Source organism: Poeciliopsis prolifica, unplaced genomic scaffold (genome assembly GCF_027474105.1).
Source record: "Poeciliopsis prolifica strain line A6 unplaced genomic scaffold, Auburn_PproV2 SCAFFOLD027, whole genome shotgun sequence".
Taxonomy (NCBI): Eukaryota; Metazoa; Chordata; class Actinopteri; order Cyprinodontiformes; family Poeciliidae; genus Poeciliopsis; species Poeciliopsis prolifica.
Genome location: NW_026562402.1, coordinates 3,283,801 through 3,308,132, shown reverse-complemented (window position 1 = coordinate 3,308,132; position 24,332 = coordinate 3,283,801). Strand labels below are relative to the sequence as shown.

The 24,332-nt window shown below is 38.0% G+C and overlaps 1 protein-coding gene across 2 annotated transcripts in view; it reads left to right on the top strand.

Annotated features, from left to right (window-relative positions):
- The window catches only part of slco4a1 (solute carrier organic anion transporter family, member 4A1), a 29,504-nt gene extending 5,460 nt beyond the window's left edge, over nt 1–24,044 (top strand). The window contains exons 1-12 of one of the 2 annotated variants that reach the window (XM_055048587.1): nt 3,931–4,042; nt 6,714–7,874; nt 8,778–8,868; nt 9,778–9,899; nt 10,044–10,155; nt 12,512–12,666; nt 14,852–15,122; nt 16,473–16,635; nt 17,467–17,642; nt 18,315–18,379; nt 18,458–18,606; nt 19,578–24,044. In XM_055048587.1, the coding sequence (XP_054904562.1) occupies nt 7,028–7,874; nt 8,778–8,868; nt 9,778–9,899; nt 10,044–10,155; nt 12,512–12,666; nt 14,852–15,122; nt 16,473–16,635; nt 17,467–17,642; nt 18,315–18,379; nt 18,458–18,606; nt 19,578–19,748 (2,322 nt within the window). In that variant the 5' untranslated portion in view covers nt 3,931–4,042; nt 6,714–7,027 and the 3' untranslated portion in view covers nt 19,749–24,044. Of the gene's footprint in view, nt 1–3,930; nt 4,043–6,713; nt 7,875–8,777; nt 8,869–9,777; nt 9,900–10,043; nt 10,156–12,511; nt 12,667–14,851; nt 15,123–16,472; nt 16,636–17,466; nt 17,643–18,314; nt 18,380–18,457; nt 18,607–19,577 lie in introns of those variants that run through there. The other variant, XM_055048588.1, reaches the window with a different exon arrangement.
- The last annotated feature ends 288 nt before the right edge of the window (nt 24,045–24,332 follow it).

Genomic DNA, 24,332 nt, shown 5'->3' with positions numbered 1-24,332 from the left:
CTTTAAGGTTATGTGGCGACCTTAAAGGTTTAATGTACAGGACGACTAGTAGTGCAACAGTAGAAGTAGTTTACAGGGCTGCAGTCATGATTATACATTGTTTTTGGATGAAATCTCAGCGCATTGGTGTTTAAAGTTAGAAGAGGGAAAATCTCATCTGTTCAAACGAAAGTAAAAATATGTCTTTTTCAATAAAGATGAAGTGTTATGTAATTTTCAGACAAATAGTATCACTTTATAACACAATTAAGCAACTGTTACCTTCAGTTGTAAAAAAAATACTGTAATTATCAAATATGACTTAAACAAAATTTGACTTTGTAATTTAATGCCTTGAAAATAGGACTGTCTTTTTAAAAGCTCCTCTGAAACTTCTTATTCAGGAAATTAGCACAACATCGCTCCTTTATTAACCCTTTAACAGCGTTTTTACCAGCGTTGCACTAAGTAGCTTGTATGAGGAGTGCAGTGCAGTTCCTGGTGCTAATTGCTGTTGGCTAGTCTGAAGGAGCTAAGTGGCGTTCATTTGAACAAGTCATCATACGAACTGCTTTTCAATCTGATGCCCCTACATTGTAAGCAGCATAATCAGCCAGGCCATTTTCTTTTGTAATAATTGTAGCTTTTTAAAAATAAATAAATAAAAAAAAAGCTAGTTTTTGTTTCCTGCATCAAGTTTACAATTGCAGATAAATTAACAGTTTTAAAGACCCATCTTTGACAGATTACCTTTTTTAAAACTGTTTATGTTAAATATTTTTCTGCTTAGTACTGTCTTATTGTTGGAAAATAATCACGTCTGTTGGATTTTTGAAGATATTTCCTTACTTTAGATTGACAGTTGTTATAATACAAAACCTTATTGTATATGAAAAAAAAGTACTTCCTCATTCTCACTCAGTCTTTACTTTTCTCAATTTCAACTAATTATTTATTTCACTTTACATTTTCTCCTAAACAAAATGAGCTTTTGAAGTAACAGCCCTCTCTTCTATTGGAGTACTGCCCTCTGGTGGAGGGCAGTACTGTGCTGGAATCTCTAGAATATGTCGGTCAGGACGTCGATTCTTGAACTACAGGCAGATTCATTTTTGTCTATCCTTGATGTAGACAGCACTGCAGTAAAAAAATGTAGCGAATGTCAGAGGGAACAGTTGGAACGTTTTCATTTAGAGACAAGTGCTAAACGAGCCGGGCTGTCTGTTGCCTGTGGGGACGATTGGCATTTACTGTCTGACCTGCAGCCAAGCGGAAGGACATTACTGGGTCAGTGCCTTCTGAAATCCCACTGCTGCTGCGAACACCACCAACTGACTGGAGCATGACTGTCTACTTTATAATGGGAGGACTGTAGTTTTTGTTGTTTTTTTCCAAACAAAAAAACTACAATATGAGTCAAACTCTGAACTTCATATGTTTTTATACAGCAACCACAAACATTCATGTTATTTCACACACAGATTAGTGCATGCAAGGTCCGGTGAGCAGTTTTCAGCTTTAATGAACAAACTTGATGGAGGCAAACATTTTGACGTCATACCTGCCTTCGTCATAAATGAGCATTTATGATGAATTTAAGGAAAATTATACATAGGCTTTAAGGCATGGTGTGAAAACAAAGCATGTTTGTGGAAAAGCACCTCTTGCCTACTGCTAATAACAGTTGATGATGTGTGATGCTGCGGGTCTCTTTGTTTTCCAAAGCCACTGAGAACCATTTCAGTGTCTAACTTTATGAGACCTTGACAATGTGAGCAGATTTTCAAAAAAAGAAGTTGGCCTCAGTCACAAAACTGAAAATAGATGTTCAGTTTGCAGACAGAAATCCTGCTGAAGAGAAGGAAGTATCAGAGAGGACATCAGACTCTGGAGAGATTGCTTAAGGAGGAATGTCACAGATTACTCTTTGTATGAACTATCTGTTAGAAAATCATGTAATAAAACATATCTGTTTTAAGTGGTGGATAGGCAGTGAATAAGAAGACAGGTAAATAAAGTTGTTATATTCTTTGTCCTATCAAATTATTTTTACCTTGGCCTGAGAATGAGTTCAGGGTCAACAGGGACAAATATATAATCCATTTTGCCTCATTTGAGAATGGATGCTTTTCTAATTTTAGAATAAAAGAGCTGGTTCCTGGAATGAAGTAATCAAACACAGCAACTTGTTCCCAGAGTCAGACCTGCACTCCAGTTTTACCAGATTGATATTCCAGGACAATAAATATTCTGTTTTGTGACATCTCACTGCAGCAGTGTCATTTAAAGTGATCTCTGAGTCAGATTGACAGCAAAAGCCTTACTTTGTCTTAATATATTTATGCATGGGAGTCTTTCTGGGCTCATTCTTCAAAAGCCTTTGTGTACCACAGAGGAAAAACTCCCAATTCCAAAGTAAATAACTTTCCTGTGAGTAGATAAAGGAGCTGGTGGGAAGGGCAAAACCCTGTGCTTATTAATATTACAACTCCCCACTCTGATCTCAGCAAGATGGAGATTTGGACCCCAAAAAAAGCCTGTGAGAACATTTCCATTGCTGGCCTCAGAACAACAAACAGTGAGACAGGAAGGTGCTGCCTCATATTAGAGCATTGTTTTGGGCAATGGCCTGGTTCCCCTTTCAGGACACGCCCATTTCTAATCATCCCATCATCAGCTGATATCAATCCACTCCCTGATGCCGTCCCATCCAATCACAGCTTGAGTTTTAGGTAAATTCAGTTTTTGAATTTACTTTCGTGGATCTTCCTCATATAGGCTGCCACAGAATGGCGAACAAACTCAATTTTATCTGTTAATGTGTCAGTATGATTTTAATTGGATTGTAGAGATTGCTGACTGTCCTAAATCTTCTAAACCACCTGCTGATTACAGGAGATCTGCTCAACACACAGTAGAAGTGCAGGCAACTCGTCTCATTCATTTGGCTCTGCTGTTGTTGGGAAGATCTCTGCCAGTCATTTATAGAATGATTTTCCATTTTTTGTACTTAAAATCCTACATTTATATATACCTGAAACATTTATATATACTAATCCCAAAGGTGCATAATTTACTCTGATGGTGGCATTTCCAAAGGATGTTCTTGTCAGTTGGCTCCAGTGACTTTTCTGATTTGTCTTATTGGCAGGGGCAGTACCAATAATATTGATTATTAGCACTGCCAATAAATGATTGGTCAATCATTGGCCAATGATTGATCAATGATTGGCAAATTCTGCCACCCTACCAAGTGATTGGTTGTTCCAATGGGGCAGAGTACAAGCCTGTTTCTCTTCAAAACATGTGGTGGCAGCACTGAAATTTTAAAATACTCTTATAGGCCTTCAAGAAAATATTCTGTCCGTAGTCAAATATTTTCAATATATAGATATACAGGCAGACATTAGAAGTTGGTTATAATGCACAGCCTAAAATGGTTTTTCATTCTGAACTTTAGTTTTATTAATTTGCCCCCATGTTATTCACTTATGACCCTACTATGTTCCTCTAAACAAGACAACACAGATTTCAATGTGAATGTCTTTATTCATTGCTTCTCAGGGGTTCTGGGGTCATTAGTACAGAGACTAATGACAGGCAGTCTCTGTACTAATGACTGCTCATCATGGCTTTGAGCTAGCTCATTAGTTTCCTCATTTTGCGAGGGAAGAAAACAATAACCCTGTTTGCTGCTAACAACATGACATAGAGTTCATTTAATACTTCCTACTTGTTTTTCTCTAACTCATGACAGTCACTGGTGTCATATTGCTCTAGTTACAAGTTCCAGCACAGGTGAGCAGTTGTTTTTTCTTTCCTCCAGAGGATTATGTAGACCAGGAGAACTCCTCCCATCCTGTGGGACTGTTCAGTGGGACGGACACTGAGGCCAATCTGGTGCTGTGCTGCCTCAGCGTTAGACTTATAAGAGGCTTTGAGAGACAGGCTTAGCACTGGGCATGGATGCCTTTTTCAACTTTCCCTCTCTCCACTTCTCTCCTGCAAATGTTCTCTACTTATTAAACATCACAAGATCTATTTATCACAGAAAAAACTAAAGGTAGGAGACAGGATAAATATTTATGGAAATTTTATTTGCATTTCAAATTGTGAATCTTGGTACTTGTGATTAATATGATGGAAACAGCCACACTGCTCCAACTTGTGTGTTTCTATTTGCATCACAGTATTTGTTTGTGGCTAAAGTGAAAGAAACTACCATTATTGTTAATTCTTTTTTTCTAAAGCTATAAATGAACTTATCAAAACACTGCTTGAGAACATATTGTGGAATATATGTTGTTCACTCTGTAAAACTTTAAATGTGTAGGTGTATCATTGTACCAAATGTAGTGTAAGAAACACTTTTACATTTATCTTATTATTGATTCATTATGAAAATATTGCAGTTAATTATTTCAGCTTCACAGTTTGTCAATGAAATTTAGGTGATGATGAAATTTGTTTCAATGTTTGCCCACAATGAGCTTTTCAGCGGTCCAAGCAGTGCATGTATCAGGCAAATGTTCTACCTGGGGAATTTTCTCTGAGTTATTCTTTAATGTTCCAGTCAGTCATGTTGCTAATTTGCAACATGACTGACTAAAACACATGGGAGCATTGTGTTTTCGTAAAAACATTTTTTTTTATTTTACTGTAGATTTGAATGTAGTCATCAGTCTACGTTTCACCTTTACTTAATTGATTGAGATGTATTGCTTGCTTCATGCTTTCCTTCTGCAAGTTTGAAGTAAAAATTGTGTTATTATTTCTTTTAAGAATTTTATTTTAATTCTTTAGTCATTTAACTCTAGTATTGTTTAGTCTGTTATTCCATCTCACTACAATTACCTAACCTGTTTATTGTTATCTGTTAAGAAACACTGGCGCCTGATTTTAGTTACTTTTCCAAGGAGAGGTCAAAAGACTTCCTTTTGACCTCTCCTTGGAAAAGATTCAGTAGGTTGTCAGTAACTAAACTCAGGTGCCAGTGTTTCTTAATAGATAACAATAAACATGTAAGGTAATTGTAGTGAGATGGAATAAACACTAAGGCTTAACAAATTCCTCCATTAAAATGTCACAAGCTAAGGCTACGTGCTGAGTGAACGTACAGTCTGATAATGTTCTTGTTATGCAAAACTGTTCCATTAGTAAACCTGATTTTTGGAAATGCACCTATTTTTGAACAAAGATGTTTATCATCTGAACAATTAACTTAACCTAAGAATGGATGTTGCATTCTCTCTATACCCTATTAAGAGTGACTGTACATTAACCTGTTCGACTGGCTCTGGGCCAGTGAGTGACCACATTGTATAGAGAGTCCTATATATTGTGATTTTGCTCTTTGCCATTTGTCAGAGTCTCAAGCCTGATCTGTTACTACAGATTAGATATTGTTTTTTTTCACACAAGGATATTAAAAGTCTGATCAGAATAAGTGGTTATCTCAAAATACACTAATCCTGGAAGGCTTTGAATTCTGGTTTTGTCCAAATCTAACATTTCTGACACATATATTTTGAAACATAACAATGGATCTTTTATGGCAGACATAAAAATAAAGCATATTTTACATTGTTTCCTGTGGTTGAACCAGATGTCCACAAAAAAAGGATTTTTTTTTTTTTGAGAAAAACTATGATTTTAAAAGTGTTCCATGTTCCATTCAATTTCTTCTATGCAATGCAAAAAATTATCAAAGAAAAGCCTGATAGGAATGTTTCAGGATGAAACATGAAGAATTTTTGGCTTTAATTAGTTCTTCACTTAATTTTTGCATGATTTCTTTGTAAATGTTATTGCAACCTACTGGTATGTTGTTAGTAATAGTTTTTGATAAAAGAAGGGGAAGCTGGTAAAATCACTGAACATAGTATTTTCCATTTTAAAAATCCAAAGTTTAATCATGTTTTTTGCAGTTCCCATCTCAAAATTCAGTCCTACACGCCTGTGAATGGGTGGACAATCTAAAAGTATTTTATTACATGTTTTGAATACATAATTTATATTGAATATGCCAAGTAACTTCTCTCTTCTAAGAACATAGCTTAATATTTTTGTTTGTATCTTTTTGACTGTTGTTCCACAAGGACCAAAAGTCAAAACCTAAAAAGTGGAGTTAAATTTGTGTTGTGCATTTGTGTTGTGCATTCAATCAGTCTGAACCAAAAGGTTCAGACTGATTGAATTTAACCCTGATAATAAAATTGTTCAGAACTGATATTGAAATCATATTGCCCTGTAAACAACAAGAATATACTCTCAACTTGATGTATCCAGTTGTCCATTTTTGGTATAAACTGGACAATCATTTCATTGCTCCTCCCTACTTGGTCAGTGAGACTGACAAAGTCCTGAATCTGATTCCAGCACTCAGCAGTTAAAATGTTTCATCAGTCATTCAGTCTATATATTATACTGGCAATACATACATACTCGCTATAGATAATTAGCGAGTATAAGTCAGTCTTTGGTCAGATCTTATAATCATTATAAATGTTTTGCTATATGATCTTCAGTGGGCTTAAATATCTGCAACAGCCTCTTTGCACTTATTTGTCCTTGAAGGACAAATAAGTGTCCATCAAGGACAAGGAAGATGAGATTGAGTTAGTCCTTGAATTTTTGAAGAAGTTACATGCCTAAGAGCTAAACATGGTGTATGTTTATTTGTTTGTTTGATCATTTGTCAACTTTGCCTAACTTTCGCTGTTTTCTCTTTACAGGATGCCATTAATTTGTCCGTTCACCTGGCTCTCTCTCCGTCTTCTACCGCCTAACGTGGATAAACCTTTGAAGAGTTTTTGTGAGTCTTTAGCCCTGTAAAACATTGGCGTTGATCACTGTGGATGCATGAGCTGTGCAGCAAAGGCATTACAGAGCAGGAGAAGAAAAAAACGAGATGAGCCCAACTGAAGATTGGCAGGAGCTATATCCCCTCAACTTTTTGTCTCAGGGCCGCTAAACATAAAATACATCTCTTTCCCATTTCAAGTTGGGAAAAATTCACAGGACTTCCAAAGTACCCCTCAGAGGGGTGATGCCAGTGTTGCTTAATGCCGACGCCTCTTTTAGCTCCAGGCAGGAGCTCCTGGACCTTCAGGACTGTCCCCTCAATGGGGGCTGCTCTTTGGACACCCCTAGTCCTGTGGACTCCCAGACAGGCAGCCCTCTAGGGTCTGGTCCTAGAAGCCCCGGTGGGTCAGGAGCTGATGACCTTGCTGGAGTCCTTATTTTCACAAGGGCTTCGATGCTGCCGGGGCAGTTATATGGAGAGAGCAGTCAGCCTGATACAGAGGTTCCTTTGGGGTTGACTCTGAAACCCAATGACTCTGATCAACTCTGCGGCTGGGGGGCTCTGAAGCCTAACATCATCCAAGTGTTCAACACCCCTCGTTGGGTGCTGTTCTTTCTTTGTGTGGCCTCTTTTCTCCAGGGAATGATAGTCAACGGCTTGATCAACACAGTGGTGACCTCCATCGAGCGACGCTTTGACCTGCCCAGCTACCAGGCCGGTCTCATTGCCAGCTCCTATGACATTGCTGCCTGTGTCTGCCTGGCCTTTGTCAGTTACTTCGGTGGTACTGGACACAAGCCCCGCTGGCTGGGATGGGGCATACTCATAATGGCGCTGGGTTCCTTGGTGTTCTCCTTGCCTCATTTCATTGCTCCTCCCTACTTGGTCAGTTTGCAGGAGCAAATAGGAATGTGTTCTGCCAACAGTACCAGCCAGTGCCAGAACAAGGAGGGAGGAGGACTGTCGAGTTATCGTTTTGTGTTCATGCTGGGACAGTTTCTGCACGGTATCGGCGCCACCCCTCTGTACACGTTAGGGGTCACATACCTGGATGAGAATGTCAGCTCCAACTACGGACCTGTTTACATGGGTGAGTGTTGTGTACGACGCTGTGCTGTGTTTGTGTGCAACAAATACACAGCCTACGTTGATTAAAACTGATCATAAAAAACAAATACAGATTTGTGTAAATTGACAAACCAAAATAAATATGCTTTCATGATACAAAAAAAGCTATGTCATAAAAAGGAAAGTTTTTTCTGTCCATGTGTAAAAAAAAGTATTTTTTATTCTATTACTTAAATGATACAAATTCTAATTTCTGAAAAATGTGCATGTTTTTTTTTTTTATTTGTCTGTAGAGATAACCTTTTCTACTTCACAGCATATTATTGATAATGATTTTGTGGACATTAACAACTGAGTACACATACGTTAAAAATAATGTAATGGAATTTTAATCCTTTTTGATTAAAGCAGCATTTAATCAAAAAGCTATAAAATCTTTGATTTGAGAGTTGTGGAAAATAGAATTCAGAATCGCTTATATATGTGCTTTCATAGCATCATTTTCTGCAGCATTTGTACCTAAAATGATGTGCATCCATTTTTGTGCATTAATTCATTCATTCAAACAGCAGTGGTCTAACAGAAGGTGATCACTGAACTCCATGAATGAACTCATTAGTTTCAAAGAATTTACACACAAACAAATTTACACAATATTTGCTCTCGTTATCTTGTTTCCAATAATTGCCACATTGTCTTTGGAATATAGAGAACCTTTTCCCATCAAACACGAGCACACACAATGCAGAACGCCTTTTTAATCAAAATTGTTTTCTTTAATTAAAAAATAACTCCTCCTTTGATTCAGAGCTCATAAAAAGAACAATGGGGGCCTTTTAACCTGCTGGACAGGAGGTGAGTAGGAAACAGGAAGTAGTTGTACTGGCACTCCCTGACTCTGTGTCTTTGGTGTTTGTCTCACCAGGGATCTTCTACACAGCAGCTATTGTGGGACCTGCTGCAGGCTACCTGCTGGGAGGTTACTTCCTCAACATCTACACAGAGATTTATCTGGCGTGAGTCTACTTTGAGTGACTAACAATATCACAGGATTAAAATGAGGAGGGGAAAAAAACAGAATTTTATTGAGTATTTAATACTGTACTGTGTTTTCAACTGATTGTATGTTATTACAACATGTAACATGACCTAACAAAGATTGGAAAAAAAAGATTTATCATACAATGTACTAGGAAGTATAACAAAGAGCATAACCTGCACATTTACACATTTTCAGTTCCATTTGGGCTTAATGCTCTCTAGTTACTTCTCTTTTAATTAGGTGTTAAAGAACGTAAGCATGCCTTAAGCTTCTGAAAATGATGATGTGTTACCAGGTTACTTTACACAAGTAAGTCTTGGCTGTGTAAAACCAGTGAAGGGAAACATCTAAAAATCAGTTTTCTATAAAAATAAATAAATAAATAAAAATAATTCCTCAACTTACCAGCAACTCTGCTTCAACTCTGTTGGCACAACAATGGAGCTGTCAAATTATTGTGAAAATGCACAGTGACTGATTTCAGCCACGGAAATCAAACTCTTAGGATGATCCACAGTTTACTTAAAGTTACTTTACAGTATCCATGGTTTTCTGGCTTCAAAATAGGATGGCATTTGCTCTTTAAATGAAATATAAATTCAATTTAAAATTATTTAAATAACACATATTTAATATACTTTTTGCAAAAAACAATAAAAAATATGCTAATCCACTTATCTGAACTTACACAAATAAAGCTGACCAGAAATCAAAATGCTCCTTTAGACATTTGAAAAACAATGAAAACAGAAAAAAACTGAAAAAACCCCAAAAAACTATAATCTTGTGCAAAACAATACTTATGTAAGAAAAACTTGAAGTTTGGCATGTAGTGGTTAACATGGTCAAAGTCAAATGATAAGTAACATTTTATTTGCTACAGAACAGAGATGACTCCAGAAAACCCTCACTGGGTTGGGGCTTGGTGGATTGGCTTCCTAGCAGGAGGAGCAGCTGCTTTACTGGTAGCTGTTCCCATCCTTGGATACCCACAACAACTGCCAGGTACGTCTCAAACCCACCACTTCATCACACCTACTTTGGCTTAATATCCTAAACGGAAACTCCACCTCTCACACACTATGACATGATTTGGGAAGACAAAAATATCAATTGTAGGCTAATATGACTCGTTCCGGTCCCATGCAGGCTCCCAAGAGCATGTGGCGGGGCGAGTGTCTGAGGCCCACCAGCTGAAAGATGGAAGCCACAATACAGCCTCTGACCCTCAGTTTGGAAAATCAGTCAGAGACATGCCAAGGTAGGGATCTAATTAAAACAGGTGTGAAAAATTGTGTTATTATTTCTTTTAAGAATTTTATTTTAATTCTTTAGTCATTTAACACTAGTATTGTTTAGTCTGTTAAACCATGTAGGTCAAGGAGTCTTTAAAGAATCAGTTAGATAGGTTTCCTTTTGACTTCTCCTTGGAAAAGTTTCAGTAGGTTGTCAGTAACTAAAATCAGGCGCCAGTGTTTCTTAACAGATAACAATAAACATGTTAGGTAATTGTAGTGAGATGGAATAAACACTAAGGCTTAACAAATTCCTCCATTAAAATGTCACAAGCTAAGGCTACGTGCTGAGCGAACATACAAAGTCTGATAATGTTCTTGTTATGCAAAATTGTTCCATTAGTAAACCTGATTTTTGGATATGCACCTATTTTTGAACAAAGATATTTATCATCTGAACAATTAACTTACCCTAAGAATGGATGTTGCATTCTCTCTATACCCTGTTAGTGACCACATTGTATAGAGAGTCCTATATATTGTGAGAGCTTGCAGCTCTCACAATATATATCACAACTCATTGTAGGTACAGCTGTTGTGCTGTGGTTCCTGTGTGTTCTCCGTTTGCAAACGACTGAAATAAAGATTTTGCTCTTTGCCATTTGCCAGAGTCTCAAGCCTGACCTGTTACTACAGATTATATATTGTTTTTTCCACACAGGGGTCTGATTTGGATACAGCAAATATTTTTGGAGTCATCTTCTACTCATGTGTGGGAACCTGCCAGCTTTTTAGCTTTTCAGGAAAGATGGCCACATGACACAATAAAGATACTCACCATAAATAATGACTGCTGTTGGTAGATGTTATCTGACTTCCTAGTGTGCTAATATGACTTCTGATCAATAAAAAATGGTACATATGTTGTCCCAAAGGGACTTGAAAGTCTGAAGCTGACCTAAATAAGAGTAATATTTTTTGCTAAGCATTGTTTTTGGTGTTTGGGATCATTGTCCTGTTATGCTACCTGGTTCATGAGATGAAATGTTTTGGCTGCCAGACAGACTTACATAACTTTTGACTCTACAATAAATTCTGCTATGCAGAGGAATTCATGGTCAATTCAATAACAAAAAGTGTGCAGATAGTATGAGTACAAAATAACCCCAAATCCTGAAATCCCAACCAGCCTTGACAAACGGCACAAAGTGTTTGTATTAGTAGGATGTTTGGTTTTGTCCGAACATGGGCACTTCCCAAACCTCATGATCTCCTGCCAGGTTCATTGTAGAGAGACAAACAAGCTCATTTGGTCTTTTTCTAATGTCATGAACTTTATTATGTCACATGCTCACTGGGGCCTATATAGTTTAAGATGGAGCCATTGTTTTTTTCTCAGCATTGCATTGCATGAACTAGAGAATTGTAGGTGACCCATCCATTCCTGTGCAGTCTGCAGGCTTTCAAATTCAAATTCAAATCTAAAAATACTTTATTGATCCCACAGGGAAATGAAATAGATAAAAAAAATAAAATAAGTAAACTTTCTTAAAGTAATATTTTCCAGTTGTGACTAATCTTTCTTTGGAAATGGTGTTTTTGCCTACGTATTATCTTGTGAGCCCATTGCTGCTTGGCGTTGTATGTTGTATGTGAGCCTGTGTCCTAATTTATTTCGATCATGCTGATGTTACTCTCCCTGTTGCCGGGTTATGTTTGTTTTTCTTCCCATGGCTTTTTTCCCCTCATTTATGACATGCTTAACATGGCAATTTTTAAATTTGTTCTGCATTTCTGTATGCTTGAGGTTCAAAATACTCCCAGCACCTTCTACTAACAAGACCTCTTTTGTTTAGTCCTGATGCATAAACCCCTGAAATAAAAGAGCTTGATAATGACAGGTTACTTTTCACTGTAAGTGGAATCTGATTGAATTATTACAGTTTGAAAGATGTACTTAACATTCAAATATTTTCTCAAGTAAATGAAAAATCTGTGAGAAAGTTTATCAGTCCTGCATATAAACTCCAAACATTTATGAGTACATTCTTTACAAAATGTTTCAAACGGCTGACACTTCTGCATAGCAGTAATTAGAGCAGAGCATTGCAGGTGAGAGACACCTCTGACTCTTTAGGTTACAACAGTGCTTACTATAAGCCCGTAGAATGACGTCATCTCTTACTGAGTCTCTTTCGGGATTTGCTAGGATTACCCAAAACATTACATAACATGATTATTTATCTTTAGGTCCAGTGCAGTGATTATCTGTCTACACACTGGGGAGATTACTGCGGACTGTTTTAATTAAAAAATAAAGCTTGGGCTTATTTACCCACGGTGAGAACACACACACTGACGATCTCCTCTAACTTGTTTCAGGTCTGTGCTGCTTCTCTTGAAGAACCCGACTTTCCTCTTCCTGTGTTTGGCGGGAGCCACTGAGGCCACGCTCATCGCAGGCATGTCCACCTTCGGTCCAAAGTTCTTGGAGTCCCAGTTCAGTCTCAGTGCATCTGAAGCTGCCACCTTGTTTGGTAGGTGACGGGGCAACAAGTGTTGCAGACAGGACTGAAGATCTATTGCACCTTTTTCTACAGGGTCATACAGAGGAAAGAAAAAAAAGCTGAACATTTAACATTTAGACAATTTAGAGCAACATTTTAAGAGACAACATGGTAATGTAATGTACAATACAACTATTTCGAAGTGGTGGCCTTTGGCCATGTATTACTGTTGGATTTAATGCGATAAAGCAAAACAGCAACATCCTGGTTGCATAAGTGAACCTTCTGAAACTACCATTTGATGTTGACCCACCATTCTGTCTTCCTGAGTACCAGAGCTGCACAATATCAGGAAAATGTGTAATTCTGATACTGTGATTGAAAACTGTGACGATAATGTACAATCAACAAACATTTTCCTGGCACATTTTCCTGCTGCCTTTACGCAGCCCCAGGACTCCCTGTGAGCTTCATCCAATATTACATCTAAGTCGTCCTTTGGAGCTGGTGATTGGTGGAGAGGACTCTCAATTTTTTCTAAGATGTGTAGTCGACGCTAAACATCTCAGATGTAGGCATCTTGTTTATTATCATGAGTCGCATCAACATCTTATGAAGGTTTTGCACAGCCTGGTTGATTGGCTTCACAGCAGTAAAGGGAAACATGCCTGATTTGCATTTACTATAATGAAGCATTTTAAAAGAGTGCTCAAAATTTGCAGGACGATTGCATGGAAACATAGTTAATAGTGTTTTTGGACTGTCGGAGGAATCCAGAGTAGAAAGCACAGAGAGAACATCCAATCTCCATACAGTTCGCACAAATGGAGCAAACTGTAAGGAAGGACCCAAGACATTGTTGCTGCAAGGCCACAATGCAACTGTAGCCGGAGTTCATCACAACAGCTCACATAAGAGATATCCTCACAGGAGAACGCTTGCAGATTTAATGAGTTTCCGGTTGTGGTTTTGGGGCTTAATAAACAGACATAAACCCCAAATCTGTCTGACATTTTGGCTAGACTCTCCCTATCCATTTGTCCCACTGTGTCTTTATTGATGTCAAGTTAATATGACCTCTGCATGATGTCAAGCTTCGTGTTGCGCTCCAGAAAATAGCAAACATCGAAACTGATAGAAACAGTGCAATAAGCGTGAAAACAGCCACGAATGAATGTCTTTGGAAAGTTGTACAGCTAAAAGCAATCCAAACAATAGAGACACACAAAAACACGCACAAATTGCTAACGTTTTTTTGTACAGTTGTAAGGATTAAACAATCTCCCCTTCAGTTCAACCAAAGAAGTGGCTATTATAAGGATGTAATCCTTATAAAATAACTTGCAATTAAGTATTGGCAAAGATCAATGTAATTTTCACAGGTGGCAGAGCATTGTTGTTAGCAGCTGCTGAAAGTAAATAAAAAAGCTACTTTTAATCTAACTCAGTTATTTTCCAAATCAAGTAATCAGTAATCGAACTAAGTTACCGTTTCAAGGAGTAATCAGTAGTCAGATTAAAGTTACTTTTTCAAAGTAACCATGCCATCACCAGTGATAAATGCCAGTTAATATGTGAAAAAGATGTGGAAAGAGTTTTAAGCTGCGTGCCACTATCTTAAAACTCTCTCACAGCCAGTGAGAAATAGGAATCAGATTCCATCCTGTATTTCTGTGCATTGTTCTTAGCAAAAAAGTGGACTTGAATGCATTCTTTCAGTTTAGTTTCTTTCTTTTACGACATCCTTTGTCTCTGTTCCCAGTCCTGGTTTCACTGTACACTCTCAGGAGCCCCTGTTCATTGTCTTCTTCTCTTTCTTTGTCTACATCTTCTCATCTTAGCTATCACTTTCCCCCTATCCAACTGTAACTAGGGCAAAAGCTAGCTACAGTTACTGTTATACTCACCAGATACATTTTCAGCGATAATCAAAACTCCATTTAGCTTAAAATAGAAAACATGAAAAGGGAATTATTTTCATTCACCTGGTTGAGGTTGTTTCATATCTTTGACAAAAACTTTAAAGGACCAGTCAAAATTTTCAGCGCTCACCACTGACCATTGATATTTTCTATAACTTTAAATTATGTTGATGCCACAGATCACTGTGTTTTTGTTTTTTTATTCAAAAGTGAATCTACTTCTAAGACAAAATATTTATTTGTTTATTTTTTTTACTTATTTCTGACAATGTTTTTTTTCTGTGCCCCTTAAGGATACATGGTGGTACCAGCAGGGGGCGGTGGCACTTTTTTAGGCGGCTACATCGTGAAGAGGCTGAACTTGCGTTGTCGAGGCATCATACGCTTCTGCATGATGTGTGCTCTGGTCAGTCTGCTCGCCATCTTCATCTTCCTCGTCCACTGCCCCAATGTGCCCATGGCTGGGGTCACGGCCCCTTATCATTTGGGGCTGATGGGGAGGGACCAACTGGACCACTACAAACATCTGTATGACAAACCCAAGAAACTGCGACTCAGAAACAGGTAAGCATTATTCTCTTGGTAAAAAGCAACAAGACTGAAATTTTAATTTGTTCCAGTTGTCCATATTTGGCTGAAGTCAGTTTTAGTATCCTTACACCTCTATTACCACTTTTTTATGTCATTAGAAGATGGTTTTCATAAGCTGCCATCCCTATTATTCTGAATAACTCTCCATCCTAAATTCATTTCATGTTTTGACATTAATAAATCCCTTAAATGTTAATGACATATAGTATGCTTTGATGCAATGAAGTGCTTTTTTAGAGTTAGGGTCACATTCTTTTCTGAAATTTTGAGAAGTCCTCAAGAAGAAAATATAAAATCTATCAAAATCCTGATTGGCAGACCAACTAATCAAAAACAGTTAACTTTGCATCTGACAACTAATAACATGTTAAAGCTTCATAAGTTGATCTGTTATAATTGCAGCCTTCCAGATACATAATATAAAAGTTTAATCTGACTTTATTGTGTTTCAGTTTGAGAGGAATAATGCATTAAGCTTCGAGAGCAGTGCCCACCATGTGTGAAAATAAGAAGTAACCCAAGGAGATATAGCTTCATTAACTTCAAAGGAAAGCAGCGTCATAGCCAGTAAACAGCAAACACCTCTGTGTTGTGGTGCAATCTACTTCATCTACCACAGAGTAGAAGATAAATTGAGGCAGCTTGTTTCTCTGGAATCCACATCTGAACTTTAAGAAGAAATTCTCACTCAGTGAATTGACAAAGTTCTATTCCGTTTACTGAGTTTTAACTATAGCAAGAAGAAAGTCCATAGCATTTCAATTTTACAAAATTTTTTAGACATTTTGTAACAACAACAACTTCACATTCTAAGGAATCATATTGGCACAGCTCATGGAATAGACTATTAATTAGATTTACGCTACTACTTTATTGCTTGTATTGTTTTAAATCTTTAATAAAATACCAGAATTTGCACGTACCTTGTGTTTTCTCTGTCTTTTTTATTTGAGTAGCCTTTTAACCAAATAAATTTTTGCCCTTACTTGAGTATTTTCATTGATAGTTTCTATTTACTTGTGTTTAAGCAAAAGTATGTTGAAGTACTGCTACTTTTACTTGAGCATACGTACTTTCAGTGTGTACATGAAATCTCAGTACTGATACACAACGTTAGTCTAATGTCAGAGTGTGTTCAGAAAATCCAGTACACGTGATTTTAAAATGCTATGCCACATTTATTCTCCTCCTATCCGCTAGATCACATAATAAAATGGCACTAGCCAAATTTAAACAGATTTGGTGAAATTCCTTCTTCTCTGCTCCCTCCTGTTTCTCACTATCTGTATCTTCCCGCCGTTCTTCCTTTGCTTCTCTCTGCAGCTCTTCTCTGGACATGAACCTCACTGTGAGTTGTAATGCAGCTTGTAACTGTGCCAGAGAAGTGTACAACCCGGTGTGTGGAGCGGACGGGGTGATGTATTACTCGCCGTGCCACGCCGGTTGCACCTCCATCAACCACACAGAACCGTCCACAGGCAGACAGGTGCAGTACACACTGCTTGTTTTATTTGATGCTTGAAAGAACTTGACCCCGACGACAACTGAGGCAGTTCAGAATCACCTGCAGATATTTGAATGTCTGTTGTGTTTAGACATTCATGTGTGGCAGAGTTGATCAGTAGGCTAGAAAGTTGTCACTTTCTCTTCAGCACTTATATCTGGAGAAACGTCAATGTTCATCTTTTAATTTATGTGTTTTGCTCTGCCTTTCTAACTTCAGAGAAATTGTACTCCACAGTGGCATATTTCTGAAAAAATTAACCTTAACCCATTTTCCTGCCATCTAGTGTCTTAATCACTAGATGGCTTTTAGTGTAAATCCTGGGGCATTTAGTAAATGCATCAAAGACATTAGAGGACACTGGGGGGCTCTATGTGTGGTTAAGTTGAATTGCTGAAATAAGAATCTGCTTATTTATTGAAAACATGTAGCAATCCTTGCAAGAGGAAGAGAGCTCTTTGAAACAAAATACAAAGCTCTCCCACAGAATCTATATTTAGGGAAATGCAAATGTTATTTTTTTTAGTTAAATGTGAAGTTAGATAAACAGATGTAACTTCACATTTTCATAGAACTTCTCAGTTTTCATATTTAGTTAGCAAAATGTTAGTTCACATTTACATGTTTCTAACAAAATTGCCCATTTTTGGAAAAGGAACAGAAAAAATAAGAAACCTGCCTTTTTAAATAAGAGACATGTAGCAAAACCTTATTGAAAAATAAACATTTTCTCAAAATCCAAACGGAAAAAAACAAAACAAAACAAAGAGGTCGATGAAAAACAGTATAACCAAGCTTGTGTCTATGTTTCAGGTGTACTCTGGGTGTGGCTGTGTGGTGGGGAACGTATCGTGGGGTGAGGAGGGCTTCGCTCTGACAGGGAAGTGCAGCAGCTCCTGCCACCACATGCCAGTCTTCCTCTCCTTGCTCTTCGTCATCATCTGTTTCACCTTTCTCTGTAGCATCCCAGCTCTCACTGCCACTCTCAGGTATGTGTCAGAACAACAGAAGGACGCTTTTGTTAAGCAGATGCTAAATTCAGTAGAAATGGTTTACTTGACATCGCACATCAGGGTGAAAATGAGAAAAAATCTAATATAATCTGCCATCGAGTGTTTTAATCACTAGATAGCAGGAAAGAGCTTTTAGTGTAAATCCTGGGGCATTTAGTAAATGCATCAAATACATTAGAGGACACTGGTGGGCTCTATGTGTGGTTACATTGAATTGCTGAAATCAATTCTCATTGTTGCAGGTACATGTTGAAAATCACGTCATTTTCTCACCTGGCCTTGCTTGTCAAACCTCCCCTGGGTAACTTGTAATAGTCCACTTTCTGAACACATGGTAAAACATTTACAGGAGCTTGACTCCTGTGAAACCCTTCTCGCTGCAGTAAACCCCGTTGTACACTGTGAAGGGTCTGTGCAAAAGCGAATGTCCGAAAATGATGTGACCATCATGTGAGCAGCAGTTTGGCCATGCTGAGCCCTTAAGAAAGTGTTAGAGGTAAACTTAAGGCAATAGTCTACAAGTGTTTATGCCTAAAAGTCACAGCCTTGGATGTGAGTTAACAAAAAGCAGACTTTTACTCAGGCAGCCATGAACTGAACTTTGAGTTGAAGTTTGTCTTTATATCTGTCCAACCCTTTTCTGTCCAGGTGTGTTCCTGATAGTCAGAGATCGTTTGCTCTTGGCATCCAGTGGATAGTGGTGCGCACACTTGGTAGGTCCAATTCTTTCTCTGAGTATGCCTTACGTCTCGAAGTTGCAACCAAAAAAAACTGTAATCGTTTCCATACAGGCAGTATTCCAGGACCAATTGCATTTGGCTCAGTGATTGATATTTCCTGCTTATTGTGGGAAGATCAATGTGGCGCTCAAGGCTCCTGCCACATCTATCACAACTCAGCCATGAGTCAATACACACTTGTCGCAGGAATCATCTTCAAGGTAATATTCCTACTCAGACACCATTTCACTTTGAAGATGTTAACAATGAAAGAAAGTGGCACAGAACAAATGATAGTTCCTCACTATGGTTCTGGAGCGATGCCTCCCATCAGATAATCGATTTACATTTCCAGCACCATCTCTCTCTGTGCTGATTATCAGCCATCATAGTTCAGGTGAACTTCTACATGAGAGGACAGCAGCTGCAGAGTCTCTCTGTCAAATTGTGTTCCCACTTGAGGAGATGAGGACAGCTCAGTTTTCACATGAGTGAAAGTCTTTTTTCAAAAGAACCTTGCTTGTATTGATTACAGTGGAATATAGACTTATAATTAAAAAAAAATAATTTCAAGGAAGATAATGATAGACATTACAGTGGACCTGTGCCTTTTCATGCTTCAGTATTCACAGATCCAGCTGTTAGATTTTTTAGTGGAAAGTAACTAGAAATTATTCGTGGAAAATCCACACATTTCTTTACATAAACATTTGTAAGAAAATGCAGCTTGGGAATCTGAAATTCCTACTCAATAAACCATTGGCTAGCATTCGCAAACCAGCCAGTCCAGAAGCACGGTTCATTTTCCTTGGCACTCATTGGATGTAAACCCAAGAGCAGAGCTAACAAAGACTGTGGATATTGGCTTCTGAGGTAGCACAAGATGGTTTCTTCTGTGTGTATTCATGCAAATTAAGGAATGTTTGGTGCGTCAACTATTAAAATAGGCAATTATCAGTGTTCTTATAAGGTTTGTCAAGTATTTGCTGACTTATAGGTGGTTGTGGTCTGCAATTCCCGCTGATAAAGAAGATCCACTTCAATTGGTCATGATTTGGGAGAAAAAGAAAGTCGTGCTCTTAGATAGCATCGAGGAGATATACCTCCCAGATGCTCCAGATGCAATTTTTTTGTAGTGTGTGTGATATTGTTTTGCTGAAAGGCAGTAATTAACACTGGTTTTCTGTTTCAGCTTTTGGGTACCATCTTTTTCCTCATTGCCAGCGTTCTCTACCAGCCGCCTCCAGAGTCTCCTCAAACCAGCTGCGAGAGCACAGAGCAGGGAACAGAGCACACAAGTGACCTGCCAATCAAAGATCTGCCAGAAGATGGCGTCATTATCAACCTGCATGCCAGGTTATGACATCTTAGACCCTCCATTCCAAATACAGAGTTTCTGTTTGTGTATTTCAAAAAAATACCCAGGATGCCTTCATGCACAAATGCACATAACATACACCCAGACAGGGTGTGTAGCACTTCTAACATGCTGCTCTTGAAGAATGAAATCGTGCTTGGACTGCATGTGTTTATGACATGTATGTATGATTGACTCAGAAAAAGCCTCACAAAGTTATTTCTCTGAGCTTTTCATCTCTAAAAATAACTCAGATCTGATGAGTTAAATGACTTCAAGTCCGGCTGCGATGGTGTGTGTATCATCTTAACACCATCTGTCAAAGATCGATTAGACTCTTCACAGAAACATTTTATGCTTTTGGAAGAGTAGAAAAGGAATCTCCTATGTGTTGTTTTACAGCGACTGACTGGAAGATATGATCGGTTTTCTAAGAACAGTTAAAGCCATGTTCAAGATGCTGCAAGAAACATTAAGGCCAGTGAATATGTAGTCAAACATTCTTCTTATCATAAGAAGTAAAGCAGAGCATCCTTACGCCAGAGAAAGTATTGAACCGCTATTGTGCTTTCAACACTTTAATGCAACATTCATATTCTTACCATTTTATTGGTTAGCTTACACGATACATCCCTTTTTGAAGGCTGCTAGATATTTTTCCTAAAACAAACAAAAAACATTAGAGTGTTTTTAGAAAGTTTGCACATTTGGATATTAACATCTGATTCCAGTCTTCCTGACAGATTCTGCCTCACTCTGATTGAGTTGGGTGGTAACATAAGATTCATTCTTACGCCAGAGAAAATTATTGATCTGTTATGTTTAACTCTGAACTTTTAATGGACTCTTACAGCTCAGGGGCCTTGTCTCCAACTTTCTCTTGAGTGTACACTCTGTTGAGGGAGCAACACAAAGGAGATGACATCACTCCGTCTCTGTCCATCTCCTGTTGAGCTTAGAGCATCATTGACTCGCCTTTCTTGTGGCACATTAATGGCAAAATGCTCATGGAAAATCTTGAGCTCATACATAGATGTAAACCTTCACACACGGGCTTGTGACATGACACAAGAAAGATAATAATGTTCAACTTTTCTGGCAGTCGCCGCTACTGTGTCCTGTGTGTTGGGTTTTGCCACGAGTGGCGGAAAAGTTTGTCTTTCACTGTTGTTCGTCATCCCTCGTGTGTCGAGCCATTACATTGTCTCTTGTCCCCTTTTATAGTCGTAGTCTGAAGTAGTTTAGCTTCAAGAATTTTCACAAATGATTATGACAATTCTGCCCTCTGCTATGAAATCTGTGTCCCAAAGGAACCCCAGAGCAAACATCTACCATTAGCTTGCTTCATTCTTGGGATGATAATTGCAGGGGAAATTTGTTGGATAGGATCCATCAGCAGCTATTTGGATGTGTTGTTGGTGCAAATCAAATATCTGACCTTTCAATGCTCTTAGGATGCCTTCAGGGAGAACAGAAAATTTCAAGGATGTGTTAATTCAACTAGACTGTGGATAGTCTCTCTTAGTGAGAGCTCCCACAGTCTCTAAAAGGGATTAAAACAGTTTGCTCCTCATTGTGCATGGTAGAGTCAGAGTGTTTTCTAAAGGTATAAAACATTTGAATCAAAGGAGCCGAGTCGCAGAGCATAAAAACAGCTGTGGGAGTTCTGCCATGGTGGTCTCAGTCAGACTCCAACCTCATCACAATGGCAGTGTTATCACATTATCTCCCAGCACTTCGCTTAATGCTCACAGCACCGTTCTACAAAGTCTCTGCTATTGTGAAGTGATACAGTTGTATCAGTGGCATGAATGACTTCACTTAAGGACATTTTCCAAATTTGCCTTGATCAAGCCACATTCTAATGGGTTGTGTTGTTCTTGGAGAGCACGGCCGGGTCTTCTGGAAATCTCCAAACAGGCTGCCATGTGCCTTTTTATTCAGTGTGACTTCAGTCAAACGTTTGTACCGGTCAGTCACTCACAAGAAATTCGGCTTGTGTAGTTGTGAGCGTTTTTCTTTTTCAGTCTTTGCACTTGCACCTTTGGAAATATTGCTTGCATTATTATGAAGAGAAGAGAATTTGGATGTGATGTCTTGCTTATTTGTCCTGACAGGCTGTAGGGTTTCAGAATCTATCCCTCCATGTCAAGCTTTGAGTTTCTTTTCTTTGGATAATTTGTGAAATCTGGTCAAAAGGTCTGTCTTTCAATAGCAAATAAATGATGATGTGCACATCGACTATCATCACAGATGAATAGCACAAGCAAATGCATTTTCACCTTGAGAAGCACATGAATACTTTTGAAAGCAACAGTACAAGAGATTTTGGACTCAAAGGTAGTGATACTTTGGCTTCTGCTGATGCAGAATCATGACGCCTGTCATTCATCAATGACATAAAAGTGAACATGACTGTTCAGACTGCAGATGCTTTGAAAACAATCGGGTTCTAATCCGATTTAGTTCCACATGGGGAGAGGCACAAGTAGATCTTTTTCAAAAAGTCGGATGAAAGTCGCACTGGGCAAAACAAGCGGATTCGATCACATTTACCAGTTGTGTGAACTTAACCTATGTTGCTCTATTTAGCAGCTGACAATGGTCGTTAGTGCAATCTTATTTTAAAGAGATTGTACAACTGTGTGTAGAGAAATACCAACAGCAAAACGGTGGATTTAAACAAGAAATTCAACCAAATACTAGTCAAACTTCACCAGAGGTTCATGAATTAGGATCAAACATCAAATTGATATTTTGTAACAATAGCTTATGTTATACATTATATGTGATTTAAACAACATGACTCAAAACACATATGGATAGCCTTGCCAAGGCTGGATGGAAATACCTAAATATCCCAAAGTTTTATTCTTCAGGCTATAAACATTTGGAATCGCCCGCCGCCTGAATATCTTTGCATAATACTTTGAATTTAAGCGCTCTGTATGTGTTTATGTTAGATATGGGATGTTAATGCCACGCCTCTGGATGAAAGGTGGGAACTTCCTGTGAATAATTTAATTTGACAATGTCCCACTAGATGGCACTCTTTATCCTATAATGTTTCTTTGATGGATCTGAATACAATGGCACATGAATGTCTGGGCTGAAGAGAATAAACCCAAAATCTAGCATGTATAGTAACATGCTGGCCGATGTTATGTCAAATAAAATGCACATGTATTTTTTTAAATGTTATCTACAATTGATTTACTTTCAGGAAAATGTATTTATTTAGACGTAGGAGCTAAAAGGTTATGAAGAAACATGTACGGAATTTTTTTAGAGATTTTTTATGGGCAACAAATGAAATAAAAATAAAATATTTTCTGAACCCAAATTAGTACAAATTTTGATTCCTATGACTTTCTAAATAACTGTGTTTAGCAAAACATAAGACAATATCTGATAAAAGAAAATCACAGTAAACCCCAGCTTGGACATTCAGCACAATTCTGTAAGTTATCTGCAGCAAACTGCACTTCAGTACCTGACCCTAAATGGAACGATGGGATTTTGCGTCAGTGTTTGGCTGTTTAGTTATTTAGTATGACACAGCCTTTCTCATTTAAAAACTCAAAGGGATTCCTCTTCAGTAGTAGTTTCAGTGAAACCAAAGTCAATCAAATATAATACCCGAACCCAGGCAGATAGACACATGAAAATCCAGTCTGAGTAATCCCAAGACATCCATCTTTTATTTCATAAGGGAAATTGTTTTGTGTGGGCCCTGATCTTGACTGAATGATGTTAGACCTGAAAGAGATGGGGCACATTGGTAACATACAATTAATTCTACAGTGCATTTTGCGTTTGGACCTAATTATTTCAGTACTGTAACTCTCCAATCGTGCCAAAGCAGCTTTGCAAATTGACTGTTGTGCTTTATTTTGTATCAACATATTTATGCAAATAATTTATTTATGATATCTTGCACTTAAATTTTTAAACCAGCTGTGTAATTTCAAAAGTCCTGGTAATCTTTGCTGTCATTCTCCTGTTTGTGACCCACTGTGCGGATCTGTGTCGTTATTGTGTTCTCTCCTCGTGTTATGAGTGACCTTGACACCCTTCAACGGATGGCGGACAATTATTTTCACCTATATCTGTAAATCACTTTACTTGTGCTTTTCTCTGTCTCCTAGCTCAGAAAATCAAATGTATAAAACCATTTTGTTCAACTGCATATTTATTTGTTTTTGTGGAGTATGTTGATTTTAATGGAAGCTGTGAAAATGTTTTTTTCTTATTGAACGACTCAAAAATGTGAAATGTTTTTATAATTACAACATTTGAACAGCACAACTTTGCGTCTGAGATATTTTTCTGTCTGTTTGATTATTTGTTCATATTATTTATTGTGTATTATTTATTACAGAAGGTATGTTTCTGTTGAAACATACCTTCTGAAGACTGGAGTGGCCTTTTGGTGACTAAATTAATCTTGCTCTTAGTAGTGCAAACAAAGAATATATTTTAAAACGTACTAACACACACAATGAAAAAACTTCTCAGCACTACCGCAACATGTGTCATTCAGGGTCTTGGTTATTTTTCACATGCTCTGCAGAGACCTCTGGTTGAGTT